General features: G+C 46.4%; 1 protein-coding gene across 3 annotated transcripts in view; it reads left to right on the forward strand.

Annotated features, from left to right (window-relative positions):
- Nucleotides 1–15,117: 15,117 nt before the first annotated feature.
- LOC143764559 (membrane-spanning 4-domains subfamily A member 4A-like) overlaps nt 15,118–26,023 on the forward strand; it is a 53,229-nt gene continuing 42,323 nt past the window's right edge. For 2 of the 3 annotated variants that reach the window (XM_077250229.1, XM_077250232.1), the window contains exons 1-2: nt 15,118–15,193; nt 16,822–16,988. In XM_077250229.1, coding sequence (XP_077106344.1) covers nt 16,824–16,988 — 165 coding nt within the window. In that variant the 5' untranslated portion in view covers nt 15,118–15,193; nt 16,822–16,823. Of the gene's footprint in view, nt 15,396–16,821; nt 16,989–26,023 lie in introns of all 3 variants that reach the window. The other variant, XM_077250230.1, reaches the window with a different exon arrangement.

Genomic DNA, 26,023 nt, shown 5'->3' on the forward strand with positions numbered 1-26,023 from the left:
ATAAAAGTTTGAAGATTACACCTTCCGTTCTGCCTGTCACAAAAGAGTAACAACAGGATTTGTCCGCGTTCAGTTAGGCCTGCAGCAGCAGGCTTTTTCCAGGGGCACCACGAGGAGGAACGGACTCACCCCCATATACTGCTTAGTCTTCTTCTGCTTATAATTTAGATAATATATTTTGCTCTGATGTTTAGTCTTATGCTTAATGTTCTTCTGCTCTTTGTTCAGCAGCTTCTTGTTCTTCTGCTTCTCGGTCTCCAGGGTCGTCGTCTCCGGGGACATCGTCGTCTTCAGGGTTATTGTCTCCAGGGTCGTCGTCTCAGGGGTCATCGTCTCTGGGGTCGTCGTCATCTTAGGGGTGGTCTTCAGGGTCGTCGTCTTTAGGGTCTTGAACTTGGAAATGTAGCAGAAGGTGCAAGAAGGCTGAGGAAATGCCGAGAATCAGCTGACGGTACTGGAACCCGCTTACAAAGAAGGAGGTATCCATGCCAGAAAGCACTACCAAGGACCACCTGATGTTGGTGGAACTCGGATACCCAGAAGGAGGAACCTAAGCCAAAGGCTCTGCCCGGAACCAGCTGATGGTACTGGAACCAGGATGGGGAGCAGAAGGTACAAGAGCAAAAGACACTGCCGAGAAACAGCTGACGGTACTGGAACCTGGATGGGTAGCAGAAGGTATAAGAGCCAATGGAACTACCGAGGACCAGCTGACGTTGCTGGAACCCGGTTACTAAGCAGGAGGTACCCGTGCCAGAAAGCACTACCAAGGACCAACTGACGTTGGTGGAACTCGGATACCCAGAAGGAGGCACCTAAGCCAAAGGCTCTGCCCGGAACCAGCTGACGGTACTGGAACCAGGGGGACCTATTCAAGATCGTCTTCCTAAGAACCAGCTAATGGTGCTGGAACTCTGATAGGCAGAAGAAGGTCCACAGGAAAAACAAAAGTAGCTAGGCCGCGAGCTGGCCGTGGTTACCGAAAATCCACAGTCCTACAGGGGGAGCTTGTCCTATTGGCACTACCGAACCAGCCTTGATTGCCAGTTCCCACAGCCCAAATAGGAAGCACCTAAACTACAGGCACCATGGAGTCGGCTAACCCGACCTCAACCCGACAGGACAACGTATTGGAGGCCAAGTGACTTTGACACTACCTGGAAACAGCTGGCATGCTGTAACTGGGCTGGGAAGGAGGAAGTACCTGTGCCAAAGACACTTCTGAGCAGCAACTAGCGGTGTTGGAGCCCAGGGACAGCAGGAGGAGCAGGGTAGAGATATTGCCGCAACACAGCAGGGGTGCAGCTGGCGTTACTGAACCCCACTAACACAGAAGCGAGTGTTTTTTTCTGTGCAGACAGCACTTCCGAGCACCAACTGGCGGTGTTAGAGCCCAGGGTCAGCAGGAGGAGCAGAGTGTAGGCCGAAGCCTGCACTCGAGGCAGTTTAACATCTGATGGAGTGTCAGCATGGCGGTCGCAGGACACATTCCGGATACACAGCAGGGGAACAGCTGACGTTACTGAACCCCACTAACACAGGAGCGAGTGTTTTCTCTGTGCAAACAGCACTTCCGAGCACCAACTAGCGGTGTTGGAGCCCAGGGCCAGCAGGAGGAGCAGAGTGTAGGCCGAAGCCTGCACTCGAGGCAGTTTAATATCTGATGGAGTGTCAGCGTGGCGGTCGCAGGACACATTGCCGGATACACAGCAGGGGAACAGCTGACGTTACTAAACCCCACTAACACAGGAGTGAGTGTTTTTCTCTGTGCAAATAGCACTTCCGAGCACCAACTGGCGGTGTTAGAGCCCAGGGTCAGCAGGAGGAGCAGAGTGTAGGCCAAAGCCTGCACTCGAGGCAGTTTAATATCTGATGGAGTGTCAGCATGACGGTCGCAGGACACATTGCCGGATACAAAGCTGGGGATCAGCTGACGTTACTGAAACCCAATAACAGAGGAGCAACTGTTGACTGTGTAAACAGCACTTCCGAGCACCAACTAGAGGTGTTGGAGCCCAGGGCAAGCAGGAGGAGCAGAGAGTAGGCCGAAGCCTGCACTCGAACCAGTTTAATATCTGATGGAGTGTCAGCGTGACAGTCGCAGGACACATTGCCAGATACACAGCAGGGGAACAGTTGACGTTACTGAACTCCACTAACACAGGAGCGAGTGTTTTTCTCTGTGCGAACAGCACTTCAGAGCAGCAACTAGCAGTGTTGGAGCCCAGGGTCAGCAGGAGAAGCAGAGTGTAGGCCGAAGCCTGCACTCGAGGCAGTTTAACATCTGTTATCGGAGGATAGTCACATGCAACGGTCTGTTAGTATACCACCTGCGGCACTAACGACGCATTTTGATAATACACTAGCAGCAGGGCAAGCCAGCACCTCCAATGCATACTGGCTTAGCTCTGGCCATGTATCCAGCTTAGAGACCCAAAACTTGAAAGGGGAAGAGCCGTCTGGGAGTACAGTAAGAGGGCAAGACGTGTAGTCTGTCACCATCTGACGGAAACGTTGCCTCCTGCTGAATGGAGCCGCCTGTGATGGTGTAGACATTTGTGGCGGGCACATAAAACTGTGCCACAGTTGGGCCATACTGGTCTTGCCTTGTGCTGAGGCATTGCTTCTGCTCCCTCTTTGTACAGAGCTTCCTCCACTGCCTCGACGCACTGAGCTGCTTTGTTAAGCACCAGCAGCACTGCTCTCAGTTGGAATGGAGAAGATGATGGAATTCACCAGTGTGTCTTGGTACTCCCACATTTTACTCTCCCGGTTCAACTGTGTTATGACGCTTTGTAAGTTGTCCTGGTAGCGAGGATCTAGGAGGGTGTACACCCAATAATCAGCCGTGTTGAGAATGTGGGCAAAGCGGTGGTCGTTTCTCAGGCACTGCAGCATGTAATCAACCATGTGCTGCAGACTGCCAACTGGCCAAGAAACGCTGTCCCCTGCTTGAGGCGTGATCTCTGCCTGCTCTGCATCACCCCACCCTCGCTCTACACACTGACTGTTGGAGAATTGCGTATCCCCCTCCTCTGGACCGATGTCTTCCTCCTCCATTGACTCCTCCTCATCCTCCTCACAAAGTGACCCCTGCCTAGGCCTTCGTGAGGAACCACCTAGCGCTGACTGTCCAGAAGCTGATGGAATTGGTGACTCCTCATCCTCCACCTCTTCCACAACATCATCCCTTAGCGCTTGCAGTGTTTGTTGAAGCAGGCAGATAAGGGGAACAGTCATGCTGACTAGTGCATCATCTGCACTCGCCATCCGCGTGGAATCATCGAAGGAACGCAAAACCTGGCAGATGTCTTTCATAGTGGCCCACTCAGTGGTTGTGAAGTCTGAACGGCGCGCAGTGCGACTTCTTTGCGCCTGATGCAGCTGGTACTCCATTACTGCTTGCTGCTGCTCACACAACTGCTCCAACATATGTAACATGGAATTCCACCTGGTAGGTAGGTCACATATGATGCGATGTTCCGGAAGGCGGAATCGGCGCTGCAGAGCTGCAATGCGCGATCTTGCCATGCTGGAACGCCGCAAGTGAGCACACTCTAGGCGGACCTTGTGCAGCAGTGCATCAAGATCCGGATAGTCCCTCAAAAAACTCTTCACGACCAAGTTGAGCACATGTGCCAGACATGGGATGTGAGTGAGGTTGCCTAGGCCCAGAGCTGCCACCAGATTTCGGCCATTGTCACACACTACCATGCCTGGCTGGAGATTCGCTGGCACAAACCACACGTCGCTCTCCTGCTTGATGGCATTCCAGAGCTCCTGCGCTGTGTGGCTTCGATTCCCCAAAGAAATTAATTTCAAGATGGCCTGTTGACGTTTGGCCACAGCTGTGCTCATATCGGTCGTAACAGGTAAACGTTCACGAGTCCATGTGGAGGTGGACTGTGACGGCTCCTGCAGCGATCATTCTGAGGAACTTGTTTATGAGGAGGAGTCAATGCGTACAGACTGGATTCCTGCAATCCTTGGAGTGGGCAGAACACGTCCTGCGCCACTCACACGATCTGTACCCGGCTCAACAACATTAACCCAATGGGCAGTGAGGGAAAGGTATCGCCCCTGTCCATGGTGACTGGTCCACGCAGTGGTGGTGAGGTGGACCTTGCTACTGACGGCATTCAGTAGCGCGTGTTTTATGTGTCCCTCCACATGCTTGTGCAGGGCAGGGACGGCTTGCCTGCTGAAATAAAAGTGGCTGGGCACATTGTATTGTGGGACTGCCAATGCCATCAAGTTACGGAAGCTGTCAGTCTCCACCAGCCTGAATGACAGCATTTCAAGGGACAGTAGTTTTGCAATGCCAGAATTCAGAGCCTGTTCTCGGGGGTGGTTTGCCGAGAATGGCCGCCTTTTCTCCCATGACTGTGCTACCGATGGCTGTAGACTGGGCTGGGAGTGTGAGGATGACTGGGAACGTGGTGCAGTGGGTGGAATTACACTGGGTCTCTGGACAACAGTGCCAGAGGTTCTTCCATGGCGATCCTGTGAGGAAGCCGAACCAGCAGTGTGTGAGCTGGAGGAAGAGGCAACAACACGAGCTGAAGAGGTGGTAGGTGCCGCTGTAGGTTGGCCTAGGTCTTCAGTGTGTTTTTGTAACTCCACCGCGTGCTTGGTCCGCACATGTTTCCACATGTTTGAGGTATTGAGGTTGCTGACATTTCTACCTTGTTTGATTTTCTGACTACAAAGCTTGCATTTGACAAAGCAAATGTCAGCTGCAACTGTGTCAAAAAAGGACCAGGCACTGCAAGTCTTGGGAGCACCCGCTTTGGCTTTTGGGAGAGGCATGCTCCTAATGGGTGCTGAACTGGAGGCTCCAGGCACCGCAGTCTTCCCCCTCCCTCTCCCAGCCATTCGGGGAATCTCTTCCTCAGAGCTGCTCCCACCACCTTCCTGTACCTCACGCCATGATGGGTCAAGGACCTCATCATCTACACTACCCTCTTCCACCAACTGCTTCACCTGGGTAGTCTCGGCAGCACAGTACGCACCTGAAAGTGGCACCTGAGTCTCATCATCAGATGCGTACTGAGGTGTGCTGACCGGAGGCACTGGCCCACCCGTCTCTTCAGAGTCAGAGAGACAAAGCTGTTGAGCATCACTGCATACTGCCTCTTCTTCCATTTCTCCAATGCTGCTTGGTTGGCCCCCTCTTTCCAAGCCAAGAGATTCAGAGAACAGAAGTAGAGATGGCTCCTGTCCTGGGCTCTCTGACTGCCTGGGCAATTTGGCAGGTGGTGAAGAGACAGATGGGTACTCTTCAGTGCTCTGTGCCTGAGAGGATGTGGCACAAATTGAAGTTGATGCGTTAGCTGCCATCCATCCGACAACGGCTTCCATTTGTTCGTCCCACAGCAGCGGGGCATGGCGAGCTCCTACAAAGCTGCGCATGGAGGACTGTTCCCTGCTAAAACTGGGGGATGATGATTCACCGGTGCCCGCAGCAGGCACAGAATCCCCACGTCCTCTCCTTGCTCCATGCCCACGCCCATGTGCCTTACTCCCTGCCTTCTTCATCTTGGTAGACTGATAAAGATAGGCAGAAAAGTACTAACGGCTTAGGCTACGTTCACATTTGCGTTGTTGGGCTCAGCGTCGGCGACGCATACCGACGCATGCGTCATGCGCCCCTATCTTTAACATGGGGGGCACATGGGCATGCGCCGGTATGCGTTGTACTGCGTTTTATGACGCATGCGGTTTTTTTTGGTGCACCAGACAGGGTGCATACAACGCTACAGGTTGCATTTTTGATGCGTCACATTTCCGAAGAAAAACGCATGCAACGCACCTGCGTCGTAAATGCACCAAAAAACACATTAGTGTCTATGGAAAACGCATAGGGCGCAGTTCCCTGCGCTGAGCCGCGTTTTTTGACGCATGCGCCTTTTGACTAAATGTATTTTGGGGGGGCATTTTGGATCTTCAATTATATGCGTCAAAAAACGCTGCGTTGTGTTTGCGTTTAACACGCGTTGTGCGTTGCGTCGCCGACGCTGCACCCAACAACGCAAATGTGAACGTAGCCTTAGTGTGCTTATTCCTGAACAGCTGCTAACAGTTATAAGGAACACTAATTTTATCAAGTGTGGACTAGACCTTAATATGAGCTAATGTGGCCTACACAACTCTAAAGTGGAGTGATTGGTAAACTTTACAAACTTTTTGTTTTTTCCACAGAACAGACTACAGAGCGAGCTGCACTATCAGGACTCTGAACATTTTTTATTACCTTTTATGCATTACTGCCCTTTTTCAAGATGGCGTCTCATGTGCACTTGTCTTCCTGCTATAAAACTCCACCCCAGCCTTCAGTCTGTGCTAGAGTATTCTGCTTTGCATCCAGCTCCTGATTACTCCCTGGCCTTGCACCTGTACCTGCTCCTGTGAACCTGTGTTGGAGATCCTGCCACTCTGCTCTGAGTTCCTACTGCATACACCAGTGTTCAGTAATCCTCCTTCATCTGCTGCTCGTGTTACTTCCATCTGCATTTGCTGGACATGTAAGCTGTTTGCTGCTCTGCAAAACCTGAGACTATTATCCAGGCCTTCCTGGTTGAGCTAAGTTATGATTTGAACTTCCTTATAAGCATATCTATCTGTGTCTGGACTAAGACAAGGATTTATTCGTGTCAAGTATCCTCAAAAATAACTGTGCTTCATAGACTTTCCGCTTGTTTGCATTTTCCTCCGAAGTTTCCTATTGACTGCTAAGCTGCGTTTAATATTTACACCAAGTGTTGTGGACTTGAGTTTCTCTCTGCACCTGTTTGAATCACCGTGTGATAATATAAACTTTACCACTTATAAAACTGTGTGCTGTTGTCTTGTTCCACGCAAAGAGTCTCCTGAGTTATCCCCTATAATTATTACATGCACTCACACACAGACCGTGCAGACAGCCATAAACGGCGCTGCAAGGCCAAAAAACGCTCCTCTACATAATCCTATATAGTGTTTTTCCAAAATCTAGCAGGATACGGATGGAAAGCCACTAATAGGATAAATTTGAAAAAATGTGCAGCAGGCTGCACTAATTTGAAAAAAAGGACAATGGAACGGTATGAGGCAGTGACGCACCCTAAGCTGACTACAACCGGCTGTGGCGGCAGAACAGACTACAGAGCGAGCTGCACTCACACACAGACCATGCAACAGCCGAAAACCGCACTTCAAGGCCAAAAAAAGCTCCTCTACGTAATCCTATATAGTGTTTTTCCACAATCTAGCTGGATACGGATGGAAAGCCACTAATAGGAAATATTTAGAAAAATGTGCAGCAGGCTGCACTAATTGCAAAAAAGAACAATGGATTGAACAGTATGAGGCAGTGACGCACCCTGAGCTGACTACAACCGGCTGTGGCTGCGGACAGACTACAGAGTGAGCTGCACTCACACACACAGAGACCTTGCAGACAGCTGTGAACAGCGCTGCAAGGCAAAAGCAAGAATCTCACAGCAGTTGTTAAATTAGCCTGGGTAAAGCACAATTAAGCAAATCGCTATCTCTAAACTGGCTCTCAGTCAACTGAATTCACAGCAGAGTGAGCCCAAAATGGCGGCAGCGACTTTTATAGTGCATCATGACATCATTTCAGCAGCCAATCATGGCCATGTCAGTACTTACATGCCTACCATGCAGAACAGGATGTGCCCACACTTCTAAACATTCCTCATTGGCTGAATTCTGGCTCTGAATTATGGGAACTTCCGATTCCGGTATCCGATATACTGAAAATATCGGAACTCGGTATCGGAATTCCAATACCGCAAATATTGGCTGATACCCGATACTTGCGGTATCGGAATGCTCAACACTAACTTTCACATTTCTGTCGGTAGTCGCCCGTCACAAAGCGTCGGCGCAACGTTCCGACGGAAGTGTGTCACGGGAAATCTAGTTGGACAAGAGCAAACAACCCAGGCCCTGTGATTTCCCTCAACTCTGGGAAACTCTGACTGACCCTTCTCCCAGAGTTTACACTGATGGTGCGCATGTCTGGGCCTCCATCCTCTCCCTGTCTCCTGTTTCAACCCTAGGCTGAAATCACCTCCCACCACCCAGTGAAGAGACCATATACCAATACCCACAGTTAGCACAGACAAGGGTAACGGAAAATATGCACCAAGCCGCAGTCACACAGGATAATACTATAAGTGACCAGGGCAAAATAAATACAAATAAGGGAAGGAGAAAATATGACAAAGGGAAATACACCACCAGATACGAAACTCCTTCTCCTAGACCACCACTGCAGACCGAGATAACCAAGCACCAGACAGAAGCTATAATTGGCGACGCACAATGTTCAGAAGAACTATTTAAAGGCAGAGGGCATGACCCAGCTTCCAATCCGAGCACCAGCTAACTTAACCCTGGATCAGCTAGATAAAATCTAGCCGATGCCACTGAGCACATAGTGGACAAAAGCGGAATTACTGCTGTCTGTCGAACGCCTTAATATGAACAGCATTCGACATGACAGTACCCCGCCTTCAACGAGGGACCCCAGGGCCCTCACGACTCATCGGACCCGGCTTGTCCGGATGGCGGCGGTGAAACATACTGACGAGCCGATCCGCATGAATGTCTGAAGCTGGTACCCAAGACCTCTCCTCAGGCCCATAACCACGCCAGTGTACCAAGTACTGTAAAGTGCGGCGCACAACACGAGAGTCAACCACCTTGGAAACCTCAAATTCCGAATTACCATCCACCAAGACTGGAGAAGGCGTCGGCGTCGCGTCCACAGAACCCACCACCTTTTTTAATAAAGATCTGTGGAATACGTTGTGAATCTTATACACCGTAGGAAGCTCCAATCGGTACGCTACTGGGTTAACGACGGCGGCGACCCTAAATGGACAGATAAACCTGGGACCCAATTTAAGGGATGGTATTTTGAGTCTTATATTTCTTGTGGATAACCACACCCAGTCATCCACACTCAGGTCCGGACCTGGCACACGCCTACTGTCAGCCTCACGTTTGTACCTAGCACCCACGCTCAACAGGCGCTGTTTAACTCTCCTCCAGACTGATGACAGTTGTGCTCCTAACTGGTCTTCCTCCGGAACGCCGGAAGAGCCCCCCTGACACAAGGTACAAAATTGAGGATGTAGCCCGTAAACACAAAAAAACAGAGACTCCCCAGAAGACTCCTGGTGGTGATTATTGATGGCAAACTCAGCCAAAGGAAGGAACGTCCACCACTCCTCCTGATTGTCAGAAACAAAACAGCGTAAGTACTGCTCCAAGTTCTGGTTCATATGCTCGGTCTGACCATTTGACTGAGGATGAAACGCCGAAGAATGAGACAACTTGATCCCCAGCCGTGAGCAAAATGCTTTCCAAAACTTTGCCACAAACTGAGTACCTCTATCGGAAACGATGTAAGACGGGATCCCATGAAGTCTGACCACCTCCTGCACAAATACCTGAGCCAGAGTTTTAGCGTTAGGCAACGAAGGCAAGGACACAAAGTGCGACATCTTTGAAAACCGATCAACAATCACCAAAATGACCGTGTTCCCAGCTGAGGAGGGCAAGTCAGTGATAAAATCCATGGAGATCTCCATCCATGGCTTACTAGGTACCTCGAGAGGAAGTAGTGTGCCAACCGGATGGGAACGGGGCGTCTTAGCCCTAGCGCACGTGGTGCAAGCAGACACGTATGAAACCACGACCTGTCGGATTTTGGGCCACCAAAACCGACGTGACACCAACTCCAAAGTACCCCTGACTCCTGGGTGGCCAGCCAGAACAGCATCATGATGCTCCGCCAAAACCTTTAAGCGGAGATGAAGCGGTACAAACGATTTGTTGATGGGAAGTTCAGATGGTACCTCCTCCTGAGCCTTGGCAATCTCAGCCTCAACCTCGGTTGTGAGAGCTGAAACCACTACACCCTCTTGGAGGATGGGTACCGGATCTTCCCGAGGTTCTCCCCCTGGAAAACACCTGTACAGAGCATCTGCCTTAGTGTTTTTAGACCCAGGTCTATAAGTAACAACAAAGTTGAACCGTGTGAAAAACAATGCCCAGCGAGCCTGCCTGGGAGATAGACGCTTGGCAGGCTCCAAATAAAGCAAATTCTTATGGTCAGTAATAACAGTAACCTGATGAACCGACCCCTTCAAGAAGTGTCGCCATTCCTCAAAGGCCAACTTGATTGCCAACAACTCCCTGTTGCCGATATCGTAGTTACGTTCGGCGGGCGACAGTTTCTTGGAGAAATAGGCGCACGGATGCAAATCGCTCAAGGATGAGCCTTGTGACAGCACCGCCCCCACACCAACCTCAGTCACATCGACTTCCACGACAAAAGGTTTCGATACGTCTGGCTGCACAAGAATTGGAGCCGAAACAAAACTGTTCTTAAGAAATTCAAATGCGCACACTGCAGCCTCAGGCCAAACAGAGAAATTGGTACCCTTTTTAGTCATGTCAGTTAGTGGTTTAGCAATGATAGAAAAATCTTTGATAAATTTCCTATAGTAGTTAGAAAAGCCAAGGAACCGCTGAAGAGCTTTTAGGTTATCAGGCCGTTCCCAACGCAACACCGCTTGCACCTTAGCGGCGTCCATTTTAAACCCAGCAGCAGACACAATATAACCCAAGAAAGGCAACTCCTGAACTGAAAATACACATTTCTCAAGTTTTGCATAGAGTTTATTCTCTCTGAGAAGCTGTAACACCTGCCTGACATGATCTAAATGAGACTCACGATCGCAAGAATATATGAGAATGTCATCTAGGTACACAATAACGAATTTCCCCAAAACATGCGAAAACACATCATTTATGAAGTGCTGAAACACTGCAGGTGCGTTTGTCAACCCAAATGGCTATTACCAAATTTTCAAAATGACCCTCAGGGATATTAAAAGCCGTCTTCCACTCATCACCTTGACGGACTCTTATGAGGTTGTACGCCCCCCTGAGGTCAAGCTTGGTAAACCACTTAGCACCTGCCATCTGGTTGAACAGATCTGGTATCAGTGGCATAGGGTATGGATCACGAACCGTAATCTGGTTTAACTCCCTGAAATCCAGACACGGGCGTAGTCCGCCATCTTTCTTCTTTACGAAGAAGAACCCCTCTGCCACAGGCGAGGATGAAGGCCTGATGTGCCCTTTGCTCAAACTTTCAGCGATGTAATCTTTTAACGCTTGTTTCTCCGGACTGGAGATGTTAAACATCCTTGCTTTAGGCGATTTGGCCCCTGGTTTAAACCTGATAGTACAGTCATAGGGGCGATGTGGTGGCAACTCAGAACAACCCTTCTCAGAGAACAGATCTGCATAATCCTGCAGTGACTCAGGAACGCTTGAAGTCACAGCAACCACACATGTGGCCAGGCAATTCTCCTGGCAGAATTTGCTCCACTGAATTATGTCCTGAGTTTTCCAGTCAATAACCGGGTTGTGCATAGACATCCATGGAAAACCCAAAACCACCTGTGCAGGAAGATTCCTGAGCATGTTACATGTAACCCGCTTGGCATGTAGAACCCCAATGTGGAGTTTCACCTCAGCCACAAACTCAGTTATCTCCCCGAGAGAGAGGAGCAGCATTGATGGTGACCACGTGGATGAGGCAGTTTTTCGATCCTAAGACCGGCTGTGCGCGCAAACTCCTCATCAATGAGATTTGTGGCAGAACCACTATCCACAAAAACAGTAATTGGCTGCTCTCTGCCAGCGACAATAACTTTGGCAGGGAGCATGCATTGAGAAACTACCATGGAGGATATGCATAAGCTCAGATTGGTCTCCTCCACACCCTCTGAGCTTAGAAGTTTTCCGCCGTTGCGTTTTTCTTAGACAGCAAAGGACAAATGTTAACAAAATGACCACTTTTACCAAAGTAAAAACTGGCTCCCTGCTCGGGGCTCGACGCTTAACATGTGACACCCCTGCGATTTACATAGATTCCGTGGGCTCACCTGCAGCAACCTCACGTGAACCTAAACCCTCTCCCACAGGCGGCGTCTCATGCTCCCCTGACGCAAACGGCGATCAATGTGGACAACAAGACTCATAGCGGAATCCAGAGAAGCAGGTGTCTCGTACATCAGGAGGGCTTTTTTAACCCTTCCAGAAACCCCATGGATAAACTGACTCCGCAAAGCGGGATCATTCCACTGAGTGTCGACCGCCCAGTGGCGAAATTCAGAACAGTAATCCTCTGCAACACGCTCCCCCTGGCGAATAGCGTGTATGTTAGACTCTGCTTGAGCCATTCTGTCAGGATCGTCGTAAATGTCTCCAAGAGCAGAAAAAAAAACTCTCCACTGAGTTAAATGCAGCAGAATCAGAAGGCAAAGAAAACGCCCATGCTTGAGGATCCCCATTTAGTAATGACAACACCAGACCCACAGGCTGAGCCTCATTACCTGAGGAGATCGGGCGCATACGAAAATAAAGTTTGCAAGCTTCACGAAAAGTAACAAACTTACTGCGTTCTCCATCAAATCTTTCAGGTAAAGGAAATTTATGCTCAGTAACTCTACCTGTCGCTCCAGTTTGTATATTAGATACTGCTAGTCCCTTTTGCGGCACTGCTCCCCTCAACTCAGTGACCTGTAGGGGCAGCGCCTCCAACTGGCGGGTTATGGAAGTCATAGGATCCATGACATAAAAAAAACTCCCTTTTTTTTGTGTTAAGGCCGATTATAATGTCACTGGAAATCTAGGTGGACAAGAGCAAACAACCCAGGCCCCTGTGATTTCCCTCAACTCTGGGAAACTCTGACTGACCCTTCTCCCAGAGTTTACACTGATGGTGTGCATGTCTTGGCCTCCATCCTTTCCCTGTCTCCTGTTTCAACCCTAGGCTGAAATCACCTCCCACCACCCAGTGAAGAGACCATATACCAATACCCACAGTTAGCACAGACAAGGGTAACGGAAAATATGCACCAAGCCGCAGTCACACAGGATAATACTATAAGTGAACAGGGCAAAATAAATACAAATAAGGGAAGGAGAAAATATGACAAAGGGAAATACACCACCAGATACGAAACTCCTTCTCCAAGACCACCACTCCAGACCGAGATAACCAAGCACCAGACAGAAGCTATAATTGGCGACGCCCAATGTTCAGAAGAACGATTTAAAGGCAGAGGGCATGACCCAGCTTCCAATCCGAGCACCAGCTAACTTTACCCCGGACCAGCTAGATAAAATCTAGCCAATGCCACTGAGCACATAGTGGACAAAAGCGGAATTACCGCTGTCTGTCGAACGCCCTAATATGAACAGCGTCCGACATGACAAAGTGTGTGCTTTCTCATTTCCGTCTGCAGTCCCGGGCAGGAAAGAGACAGAGAGTCAGATTTCCTGCCGGGCATCTGCAGACGGAAAAGCAGGATGCAACACACAGAAAAACGTTCCCTTGAACGTTTTTTCTAGACGCCGGGCCACCAAAATCCGACGCAACCACTGCACGACGGATGCAACGTGTCTACGGGAAAAAAAAGCATCCTGCGGGCAAATTAGCAGGATGCGTTTTTTTCCCAAAACGACGCATTGTGACGGATACAAAACAACATAAGTATGAAAGTAGCCTAAGTCTTCACAAGGTTGGCACACACTGTTGGTGGTATGCTAGCACATTCCTCCATGCAGATCTCCTCTAGAGCAGTGATGTTTTGGGCCTGTCACTGGGCAACATGGACTTTCAAATCCCTCCAAAGGTTTTCTATGGGGTTAAGATCTGGAAACTGTCAGGACCTTCATATGCTTCTTACAAAGCCACTCCTTCTTTGTCCTGGCAGTGTGCTTGGGATCATTGTCATGCTGAAAGACCCATCCACTTTTCATCTTCAATGCCCTTGCTGATAGAAGGAGGTTTGAACTGAAAATCTCACGATACATGGCCCCATTCACTCTTTCATGTATACAGATCAGTCGTCCTGGTCCCTTTGCAGAGAAACAGCCCCAAAGCATGATGTTGCCACCCCCATGCTTCACAGTAGGTATGGTGTTATTTGAATGCAACTCAGCATTCTGTCTCCTCCAAACACGACGAGTTATGTTTCTACCAAACAGTTCTACTTTGGTTTCATCAGACCATATGACATTCTCCCAATATTCTTACTACTGGATAATGCAAATGTTCTCTAGCAAACTTCAGACAGGACCGGACATGTACTGGTTTAAGCAGGGGGACACGTCTGGCACTGCAGGATCTGAGTCCCTGGCGGCGTAGTGTTTTACTGTTGGTAGCTTTTGATATGGTGGTCTCTGCTCTATGCAGGTTATTCATTAGGTCTCCCCAAGTGGTTCTGGGATTTTTACTCACCGTTCTCATGATCATTTTGACCGCACAGGGTTAGATCTTCAGTGGAGCCCCAGATTGAGGGAGATTATCAGTGGTCTTGTATGTCTTCCATTTTCTTATTATTGTTCCCACAGTTGATTTCATCACACCAAGCTGCTTGCCTATTGCAGATTCAGTCTTCCCTGCCTGGTGCAGGGCTACAATTTTGTTTCTGGTGTCTTTCAACAGCTCTTTGGTCTTCACCATAGTGGAGTTTGGAGTCAGACTGTTTGAGGTTGTGGACAGGTGTCTTTTATGCTGATAACAAGTTCAAACAGGTGCCATTACTACAGGTAATGAGTGGAAGACAGAGGCGCCTCTTAAAGAAGAAATTACAGGTCTGTGAGAGCCAGAAATCTTGCATGTTTTTAGGTGACCAAATACTTATTTTCCTTCACAATTTGCAAAATAAATCTTGCCAAATCAGACAAGGGGATTTTCTGGATTTGTTTTCTTATTTTGACTCTCATAGTTGTGGTCTACCTATGATGTTAATTACAGGCCAATCTCATCTTTTTAAGTGGGAGAACTTGCACAATTGGTGGCTGACTAAATACTTTTTCCCCACTGTATAATTTATATACAATATATTATAATTTATGTTATAATATTAACATATGTAGGCAACATTACATTACTCTGATGTCTTTTTCCAAAAGCAAAAAATAACACCCAAACAAAAGAGAAAAAATGCTGTGCACGCTGAAAAAAAAAAGAAGCAGATGTGAACTGGCACACAAAAATAGAGTTCCTCCTCCCTGTTGGGAGTCACGTGATTGCTGAGTTCATTTCTGCATATCTCCTCCATACTCTCAGCTCTACCGGAAAGGAAATCTCAGGGTAAGTCTTCACAGCTCGGTTACTAATGATCTATAGCGCCTGAACTTCCGACTGATACTTTACTGTCAGGAGAGGAGAGAATTAATGCTCCTTGTGTGATCATATCACTAAACTGACACATTTTAACCACCGCTCAGCTCTATATGGCCTGTACACTCAGGGTGTTATCATCCACTGACAGCAAGAAGGGATCCTGGAAAAGGTGAGAAACTAAAAACTAAGTATAACGGACATCTGCAGATGAGATCCTTATTAACAAGACACTTTATAGTCAAGTTATTCATATTTTGGCTAAAGCTAGAACTTTTATTTCCCGCTCTATTGATTGCCCAAGCGGATCAGTCACCGGATTTCACAATACGATGTGCAAGGATTATTAACCTCTTCCTACTATGGGCAGTTGTTTTTTTTCTTGTGTTCTTGTTTTCCAAGCGCTATTCATTTTTATTCTTATGCTGCCATAGATGTACGACCGTTTTGTTTTTTGTTGTTCTCTTTTTTTTTTGCATGGCAAGCTGTAGTTTTGTATTCCATCACTTAACTTACCATATAATATTCTGGAAAAAAGGTTTCTGAGGCTTCATTCAGACGTTCGTTTGTCACTGATAGCACTTGTAACTATAACAGTCTATGGTTCTGTTCACATGTCAGATTTTTTTCCTCGTACGTTCAAAATTGCGGAGGCATGTCCGATATTGATCCAAGTGTCATATCAAAATTGGCAATGCAAGTCTATGGGTTTGTAAAAAATCTGACAGCATACAGATGCCTTCTGTATACTGTCCACTTTTCACCTACCGATAGGAAAAAAAAGTTTTTCCACCTTCTTCTACCTATTAGTAAAAATAATGATCAAACTCTGCCAAAACTCGGGCAGTTTTTCTGGTATGTCAAAAATACTGACGTCTGAATTAGGCCTTAGGTGGAATAGAAAAGCAAAAATAATTCCGTCATTATTGCTCTGGTTTCGTATTTATAACTGTATGATAAAAATGATTTGATAACTTTATTCTGTTGGTAAGTATGATTACTTTGACAATAAATTGATATATATTTTTTACTGCTTTAAAAAAATGGAAGAAAACACAAAAAAAGTTAAAAATTTGGTTGAAGCATCCATATTCAGGAAGCCATAACTTTTTACTTTTTTTCCCATTACGGATGGATTTGTATGTAAAAGGGTGGTGGGAAGACAATGCAGTTACTGTTGCAGTCTCGGCCTCCTCTATGAAACATCGTCATCAGTGGGCAGAGTCTACAGTCACTGTCACAGCCTCTGCTCCCTCATCCAAATGTAGCGTCATCAGGGGGGGAAGAGTCTGTGGTCCCTGTCACAGACTCTGCTCCTTCCATGAAACAAAGCATCATCAGGGGGCAGAGGCTACGGACACTGTCAATGCCTCTTCCCCCTCCATGAAAAGAAGTGCAATCGGGGCAGAGGCTGCGGTCACTGTCACAGCCTCTGCCCCTTCAATTAAAAGAAGTGTCATCAGAGGGGCAGCATCTGCGGTTACTGTTACCTATAGCCTTACTATTTAAATTGTAAACTTTAAGAGATTTTCTATACAAACATTAAGAAAAAAAAGTTTTTTAAATACAATGTAATTCATCTGTCGCTTTTTTATTAGTCATGTCTACAGCGGTACCAGATGCGGGAGGGGTTGTGGTTATCTCTCAAGTGAGACCACAAAATAATCAAGGAAATGGGCTTGAAGAAGGAGAGACCTGCAACGCTCCAGCCAGCATGCCCAAACCAGTCGTTACATTTTACAGTGGAGAACCCGAAGTTCTGGGGGTAAGTCCATGTCATATAGCTGTTAGAGATGAGGTCATTGTTGCATAGTAAGGTTGAAAAAAAAAGACATACAGTTGTGTGAAAAAGAGTTTACACCCTTACTAATTTCCTATTCTTTTCCATGTTTGTCTCACTTAAATGTTTCAGATCACCAAACAAAGGTAAATATTAGGCAAAGATTACACAAGTAAACACAAAATGCAGTTTTTAAATTAAGGTCTTTATTATTAATAGAAAAAGAAATCCAAACCTACAGTGCCCTGTGTGAAAAAGTGATTGCTGCCCCCCTTAAAACATAAATTAACTGTGGTTTATCACAACTTTGGGAAGCTGAGTTCAAATTCCCTAGCCACACCCAAGCCTGATTATTTTCATACCTGTTCTCAATCAAGAAGTCACTTAAATAGGACCTGCCTGACAAAGTGAAGTAGACCAAATAATTCTCAAAAGCTAGACATCATTCCATGACCCAAAGAAATTCTGGAACAAATGAGAAACAAAGTAATTGAGATCTATCAGTCTCAAAAAGGTTATAAAGCCATTTCTAAAGATTTGGGACTCCGGCAAACTACAGAGAGAGCCATTACCCACAAATGGTGAAAAAATGGAACGGTGGTGAACCTTCCCAGGAGTGTCCGGCTGACCAAAATTACCCCAAGAGCGTAGAGACTACTTTTCCAAGAGGTCACAAAAGACATCACAAGAACATCCAAAGAACTGCAGGCCTCACTTGCATCAGTTAAGGTCAGTGTTCATGACTCCACCTTAAGAAAGAGACTGAGCAAAAAGGACCTGCATGGCAGAGTTCCAAGACAAAAACCACTGTGAGCAGTAAGAACATAAAGGCTTATTTCAGTTTTGCCAAAAAACATATTGATGATCCCCCAGACTTTTGGGAGAATACTCTGTGGACTGACGAGACAAAAGCTGAACTTTTTGGAAGATGTAAGTTCCACTACATTTGGCATAGAAGTAACACAGCATTTCAGAAAAGGAACATCATACCAACAGTAAAATATGGTGGTGGTAGTGTGATGGTCTGGGATTGTTTTGCTGCTTCAGGACCTGAAAGACTTGCTAAGGTAAATGGAACAATGAATTCTGCTATCTGCCAAACAATCCTGAAGGAGAATGTCCTTCCATCTGTTCATGACCTCAAGTTGAAGCGAACTTGGTTATGCAGCAGGACAATGGGCCAAAACACACCAGCAAGTCCACCTCTGAATTGTTTAATAAAAACAAAATTAAGACTTTGAGTGGCCTAGTGAAAGTCCTGTAGTCTGATTGAGATGCTGTGGCATAACCTTAAAAGGCGGTTCATGCTCCGAAACCCTACAGTGTGGCCGAATTACAACAATTCTGAACAGATGAGTGGGCCAAAATTCCTCCAGAGTGCTGGAAAAGACTCATTGCAAATGCTTGATCGCAGTTGTTGCTGCTAAGGGTGGCCAAACCAGCTTTTAGGTTTAGGGGCAATCACTTTTTCACACAGGACCCTGTAGGGTTGGATTTCTTTGTCCCTTAACCCCTCTCTGACCTTAGACGTACTATCCCGTCGAGGTGACCTGGGCCTATCTGACCCTCGACGGGATAGTACGTCATATGCGATCGGCCGCGCTCATGGGGGGAGCACGACCGATCGCAGCCGGGTGTCAGCTGACTCGCAGCTGACATCTGGCACTATGTGCCAGGAGCGGTCACGGACCGCTCCCGGCACATTAACCTCGGCACACTGCGATCAAAGATGATCGCAGTGTTCCGGCGGCATAGGGAAGCATCGTGCAGGGAGGGTTCTCCCTGCGTGCTTCCCTGAGACCCCCAGAGCAACGCGATGTGATCGCGTTGCTCCGAGGGTCTCCTACCTCCTCCTCTCTGCAGGCCCCGGATACAAAATGGCCGCGGGGCTACTTCCGGGTCCTGCAGGGAGGGGGCTTACAAGCGCCTGCTCAGAGCAGGCGCCTGTAAGCCTCCAGCAGTGCACGTCAGATCGCTGATCTGACACAGTGCACTGCAAAGTGTCAGATCAGCAATCTGACCCTAAAACATGATGCCCCCCAGGGGCAATGCTATAAAGTTAAAAGATATTAACACATGTAAAAAAACAAAAAAAAATCCTAAATAAAGAAAAAAAATATATATATATATATTGTTCCCATAAATACATTTCTTTATCTAAAAAAAACAAAAAAAACAATAACAGTACACATATTTAATATCGCCACGTCCATATCGACCCGACCTATAAAACTGTCCCAGTAGTTAACCCCTTCAGTGATTACCGTAAAAAAAAAAAAACTGGCAAAAAAACAAGACCTTATTATCATACCACCGAACAAAAAGTGGAATAGCACGCAATCAAAAATACGGATATAAATAACGATGGTACCGCTGAAAACGTCATCTTGTCCAACAAAAAACGAAGCATATAGCATCATCAACGAAAAATTAAAAAAGTTATAGTCTTAAAAATAAAGCGTGCAACAATAATTATTTTTATATAAAATAGTTTTTATCGTATAAAAGCGCCAAAATATAAAAAAATTATATGAATGAGGTATCCCTGTAATCGTACTGACCCGAAGAATAAAACTGCTTTATCAATTTTACCAAACGTGGAACAGCATAAACGCCCCCCCAAAAGAAATTCATGAATAGCTGGTTTTTGGTCATTCTGCCTCATAAAAATCGGAATAAAAACCGATCAAAAAATGTCACATGCCGGAAAATGGTACCAATAAAAACGTCAACTCGTCCTGCAAAAAACAAGACCTCAAATGACTCTGTGGTCCAAAAGATGGAAAAATTATAGCTCTCAAAATGTGAAGACACAAAAACTATTTTTTGCAATAAAAAGCGTCTTTTAGTGTGTGAGGCTGCCAATCATAAAAATCTGCTAAAAAACCCGCTATAAAAATAAATCAAACCTCCCTTCATCACCCCCTATTTTAAAAAATATATTTATTTCCATTTTCCCATTAGGGTTAGGGTTAGGGTTGGGGCTAGTGTTAGGGTTGGGGCTAGGGTTGGGGCTAGGTTTTGGGTTGGGGCTAGGGTTAGGGTTGAGGCTAGGGTTAGGGCTAGGTTTAGGGTTGGGGCTAGGGTTAGGGTTGGAGTGAGGGTTGGGGCTAGGGTTGGGGTTAGGGTTGGGGCTAGGGTTAGGGCTAGGGTTAGGATTGGGGCTAGGGTTAGAGCTAGGGTTAGGGCTAGGGTTAGGGTTAAGGCTACAGTTAGGGTTGGGGCTAAAGTTAGGGTTAGGGTTGGGGCTAAAGTTAGGGTTAGGGTTGGGGCTAAAGTGAGGGTTAGGGTTGGGGCTAAAGTTAGGGTTAAGGTTGGGGCTAAAGTTAGGGTTTGGATTACATTTATGCTTGTGATTAGGGTTAGGGGTGTGTGAGGGTTAGGGGTGTGGTTAGGGTTATCGTTGGGATTAGGGGTGTGTTGGAGTTAAGGGTGTGGTTAGGGTTGGGATTAGGGTTAGAGGTGTGGTTAGGGTTGGGATTAGGGGTGTGTTGGGGTTAGGGGTGTGGTTGTGATTAGGGTTAGGGGCATGTTCAGGTTAGGGGTGTGGTTAGGGTTATGGTTAGGGTTGGGATTAGGGTTAGGGGTGTGTTTGGGTTAGGGTTTCAGTTAGAATTGGGGACTTCCAATGTTTAGGCACATCAAGGGCTCTCCAAAAGCGACATCGTGTCCGATCTCAATTCCAGCCAATTCTGCATTGAAAAAGTAAAACAGTGCTCCTTCCCTTCCGAGCTCTCCCGTGCGCCCAAACAGTGGTTTACCCCACACATATGGGGTATCAGCGTACTCAGAACAAATTGGAAAACAACTTTTGGGGTCCAATTTCTCTTGTTACTCTTGGGAAAATAACAATTTGGGGGCCTAAAAAAACATTTTTGTGTGAAAAAAAAATTATTTTTTATTTTCACGGCTCTGTGTTAAACTGTAGTGAAACACTTGGGGGTTCAAAGTTCTCACAACACATCTAGATAAGTTCCTTAGGGGGTCTACTTTCCAAAATGGTGTCACTTGTGGGGGTTTCAATGTTTAGACACATCAGGGGCTCTCCAAACGCGACATGGTTTCCCATCTCAATTCCTGTCAATTTTGCATTGAAACGTCAAACGGCGCTCCTTCCCTTCCGATCTCTACCAAGCGCCTAAACAGTGGTTTACCCCCACATATGGGGTATCAGCATACTCAGGACAAATTGTCAACAACTTTTGGGGTCCAATTTCTTCTCTTACCATTGGGAAAATAAAAAATTGGGGGCGAAAAGATCATTTTTGTGAAAAAATATGATTTTTTATTCTTACGGCTCTGCATTATAAACTTCTGTGAATCACTTGGCACATCAGGGGCTCTCCAAACGCAACATGGCGTCCTATCTCAATTCCAGTCAATTTTGCATTATAAAGTCAAATGGCGCTCCTTCGCTTCCGAGCTCTACCATGCGCCCAAACAGTGGTTTACCCCCACATATGGAGTATCGCCATACTCAGGACAAATTGTAGAACAATTTTGGGGTACATTTTCTCCTGTTACCCTTGGTGAAATAAAACAAATTGGAGCTGAAATAAATTTTTTGTGAAAAAAAGTTAAATGTTCATTTTTATTTAAACATTCCAAAAATTCCCGTGAAATACCTGAAGGGTTAATAAGCTTCTTGAATGTGGTTTTCAGCACCTTGAGGGGTGCAATTTTTAGAATGGTGTCACACTTGGTTATTTTCTATCATATAGACCCCTCAAAATGACTTCAAATGAGATGTGGTCCCTAAAAAAAAATGGTGTTGTAAAACAAATTGCTGGTCAACTGAGAAATTGCTGGTCAACTTTTAACCCTTATAATTCCCTAACAAAAAAAAATTTTGGTTCCAAAATTGTGCTGATGTAAAGTAGACATGTGGGAAATGTTACTTATTAAGTATTTTGTGTGATATATCTCTGTGATTTAAGGGCATAAAAATTCAAAGTTGGAAAATTGCAAAATTTTCCAATTTTTTGCCAAATTTCCATTTTTTCACAAATAAACGCAGGTATTATCAAATAAATGTTATCACTATCATGAAGTACAATATGTCACGAGTAGTGTTGAGCATTCCGATACCGCAAGTATCGGGTATCGGCCGATACTTGCGGGTATCGGAATTCCGATACCGAGATCCGATACTTTTGTGGTATCGGGTATCGGTATCGAAACAACATTAATGTAAAAATGTGTAAAAGAGAGAATTAAAATAAAAAATATTGCTATACTCACCTCTCCGACGCAGCCTGCACCTTACCGAGGGAAGCGGCAGCGTTCTTTGTTTAAAATTCGCGCTTTTCTTTCCTTTACGTGAAGTCCCGGCTTGTGATTGGTTGCGTCGCAGTCACATGGGCGACGCAACCAATCACAGCAAGCCGTGACGTAATTTCAGGCCCTTAAGGATTTTAAAATTACGTCCCGGCTTTGTGATTGGTTGCGTCGCAGTCACATGGGCGACGCAACCAATCACAAGCCGTGACGTCACGGGAGGCTGGACACGCGCGCATTTTAAAATGCGCGCGTGTCCAGCCTCCCGGCTTGTGATTGGTTGACCGCGATGCAACCAATCACAAGCCGGGACGTCACGGGAGGCTGGACAAGCGCGCATTTTAAAATGCGCGCGTGTCCAGCCTCCCATGACGTCACGGCTTGTGATTGGTTGCGTCGCCCATGTGACTGCGACGCAACCAATCACAAAGCCGGGACGTAATTTTAAAATCCTTAAGGGCCTGAAATTACGTCACGGCTTGCTGTGATTGGTTGCGTCACCCATGTGACTGCGACGCAACCAATCACAAAGCCGGGACGTAATTTTAAAATCCTTAAGGACCTGAAATTACGTCACGGCTTGCTGTGATTGGTTGCGTCGCCCATGTGACTGCGACGCAACCAATCACAAAGCCGGGACTTCACGTAAGGAAAGAAAAGCGCGAATTTTAAGCAAACAACGCTGCCGGTTCCCTCGGAGAGGTGAGTATAGCAATATTTTTTATTTTAATTCTTTCTTTTACACATTAATATGGTTCCCAGGGCCTGAAGGAGAGTTTCCTCTCCTTCAGACCCTGGGAACCATCAGGAATACCGTCCGATACTTGAGTCCCATTGACTTGTATTGGTATCGGGTATCGGTATCGGATTGGATCCGATACTTTGCCGGTATCGGCCGATACTTTCCGATACCGATACTTTCAAGTATCGGATGGTATCGCTCAACACTAGTCACGAGAAAACATTGTCAGAATCACCGGGATCCGTTGAAGCGTTCCAGAGTTATAACCTCATAAAGGGACAGTGGTCAGAATTGTAAAAATTGGCCCAGTCATTAACGTGCAAACCACCCTTGGGGGTAAAGGGGTTAATAGTTCTCATGATAAAAAAAAGGGTTTAAACTGTTCTGAAATTTTTTTTTGCCAGGCACAGGGAATGTCACTTTATCTTTTCACAGGGTTTTATATATAACAGCTTTGAGCATACTTTTTGTAGAAGCCATTTAAGTGATTGTTCATCTCTTCTAAAGAGTAAATCAATTCCATTCTTTTAATCGTTCCTCATAATAACTAATAATAAAATAACTAATATTTTCTATGGCCCTTATTAATTTTGTGGCTCTTCTTCTTTTTCAAAATCCTGGTCACCTACTTATGAACCTATACCCAGATCTGAACTCCACATTCCAGATGACGTCGCACTATTACTTTATAAAGTGTTAGTATTAAGTATTCCTGTCTCAGGAGTCCATGCCTCGTTTAATACATGACAATGTCTTGCTGGTCTTAGAAGCTGCTGATTGACATTGCATGCTGTTATTTAGTCTTTTATCGACAAGTGCAACCAGATCCTTCTCTACAAGAGACTCTCCTAGTTTTACTCCGAGTAGAACACATGATGTCCACAGGTTATTGGCACCAATGTGTATAACTATACATTTATCCACATTACTCCTCCTCCGTCAAATGACTGCCCAAACACTCAGTTTGTCCAAGCTTGTAACTTATGAACATTTTGCAGGAAATTCACTAAATTACCAAGCTTGGTATCAGCTACAAAACTAAAACATCGGTAATAATCCTGTCTCCGATATCATTAATAAATATATTGAACTAGATGGTGGCCCGATTCTAACGCATCGGGTATTGTAGAATATGTATGCGTAGTGTATAGCACAGCCCACATAGTACATTGCGCAGCCCACGCAGTACATTGCGCAGCGAACGCTGTACATTGCGCAGCCCACGTTGTATATTGCGCAGCCCACGCAGTACATTGCACAGCCCACGCAGTACATTGCGCAGCCCACGTAGTACATTGCGCAGCCCACGCAGTACATTGCGCAGCTCACAGAGTACATTGCGCAGCCCACGCAGTACATTGTGCAGCCCACGCAGTACATTGCGCAGCCAACGCAGTACATTGCGCAGCCAACGCAGTACATTGCGCAGCCCACGTAGTACATTGCGCAGCCCACGTAGTACATTGCACAGCCCACATAGTACATTGCGCAGCCAATGCAGTACATTGCGCAGCCCACATTGTATATTGCGCAGCCCACGTTTTATATTGCGCAGCCCACGTTGTATATTGCGCAGCCCACGTTGTATATTGCGCAGCCCACGTAGTATATTGCGCAGCCCACGTTGAATCCTGCGCCGCTCACGTTGAATATTGCGCAGCTCACGTTGTATATTGCGCAGCCCACGTAGTATAATGCGCAGCCCACGTAGTATATTGCACAGCCCACGTAGTATATTGCGCAGCCCACGTTGTATATTGCACAGCCCACGTAGTATATTGCGCAACCCACGTAGTATATTGCGCAGACCACGTAGTATATTGCACAGCCCACGTTGTATAGTCACGTAGTATATTGCACAGCCCACGTAATATATTGCGCAGCCTACGTTGTATATTGCGCAGCCCACATAGTATATTGCGCAGCCCACGTAGTATATTGCACAGCCCACGTTGTATAGTCACGTAGTATATTGCGCAGCCCATGTAGTATATTGTACAGCCCACGTTGTATAGTCACGTAGTATATTGCGCAGCCCACGTAGTATATTGCACAGCCCACGTTGTATAGTCACGTAGTATATTGCACAGCCCACATAGTATATTGCACAGCCCACGTTGTATAGTCATGTAGTATATTGCCCAGCCACGTAGTATATAGCACAGCCCACGTAGTATATTGCCCAGCCACGTAGTATATAGCACAGCCCACATAGTATATAGCACAGCCCATGTAGTATATTGCCTGTTGTGAATTCTGCTCTTGGGCTCCCTCCGGTGGTTGTTAGTGGTAGTGCAGTTGTCTCTGGGTTGTAATCCAGGGCAGGTGTTTCTGCTGATTGCAGCTCTATTAGGTATTTAGGTGTGTAGGATCCAGGAGTCCCTGCCAGTTGTCAATTGTTCTTGGAGGGATTGCATCTCTGTCTGGCTCCTCATGCCCTGCTGTCAATTCAGCTAAGATAAGTGTCTGTTTTTTTGTCCCTGCAGCATACTTGCAGTGTGCTTTACTGTTCAGTGCAATTTATTGTGTTTTTGTCCAGCTTAGACTGTGTTTGGATTTTCCTGTCATGCTGGATTCTCTGGAGATGCAGATATACATTCTATGTCTTTAGTTAGATGTAGAATATTAGTATTATCTGCTGTGGATATTTTTAGGGTTTTAATACTGACCGCTTAGAATTCTGTTCTATCCTTTTCTATTTAGCTAGAAGTGCCTCTTTTGCTAAATCCTGTTTTTCTGCCTGCGTACATCCTTCCTCTTAAACTCACAGTCAATATTTGTGGGGGGCTGCCTATCCTTTGGGGATCTGCTCTGAGGCAAGATAAAATTCCCATTTCCAACTTTAGGGGTATTTAGTCCTCTGGCTGTGTCGAGGTGTCTAGGCCGTGTTAGGTACACCCTACGGCTACTTCTAGTTGCGGTGTCAGTTTAGTGTTGTGGTCAGTACAGGTACCACCTACTCCAGAGATAGTCTCATGCGGCTCCAGGGTCACTGGATCAT

Source organism: Ranitomeya variabilis, chromosome 4, assembly GCF_051348905.1.
Source record: "Ranitomeya variabilis isolate aRanVar5 chromosome 4, aRanVar5.hap1, whole genome shotgun sequence".
In the NCBI taxonomy this organism is placed as follows: Eukaryota; Metazoa; Chordata; class Amphibia; order Anura; family Dendrobatidae; genus Ranitomeya; species Ranitomeya variabilis.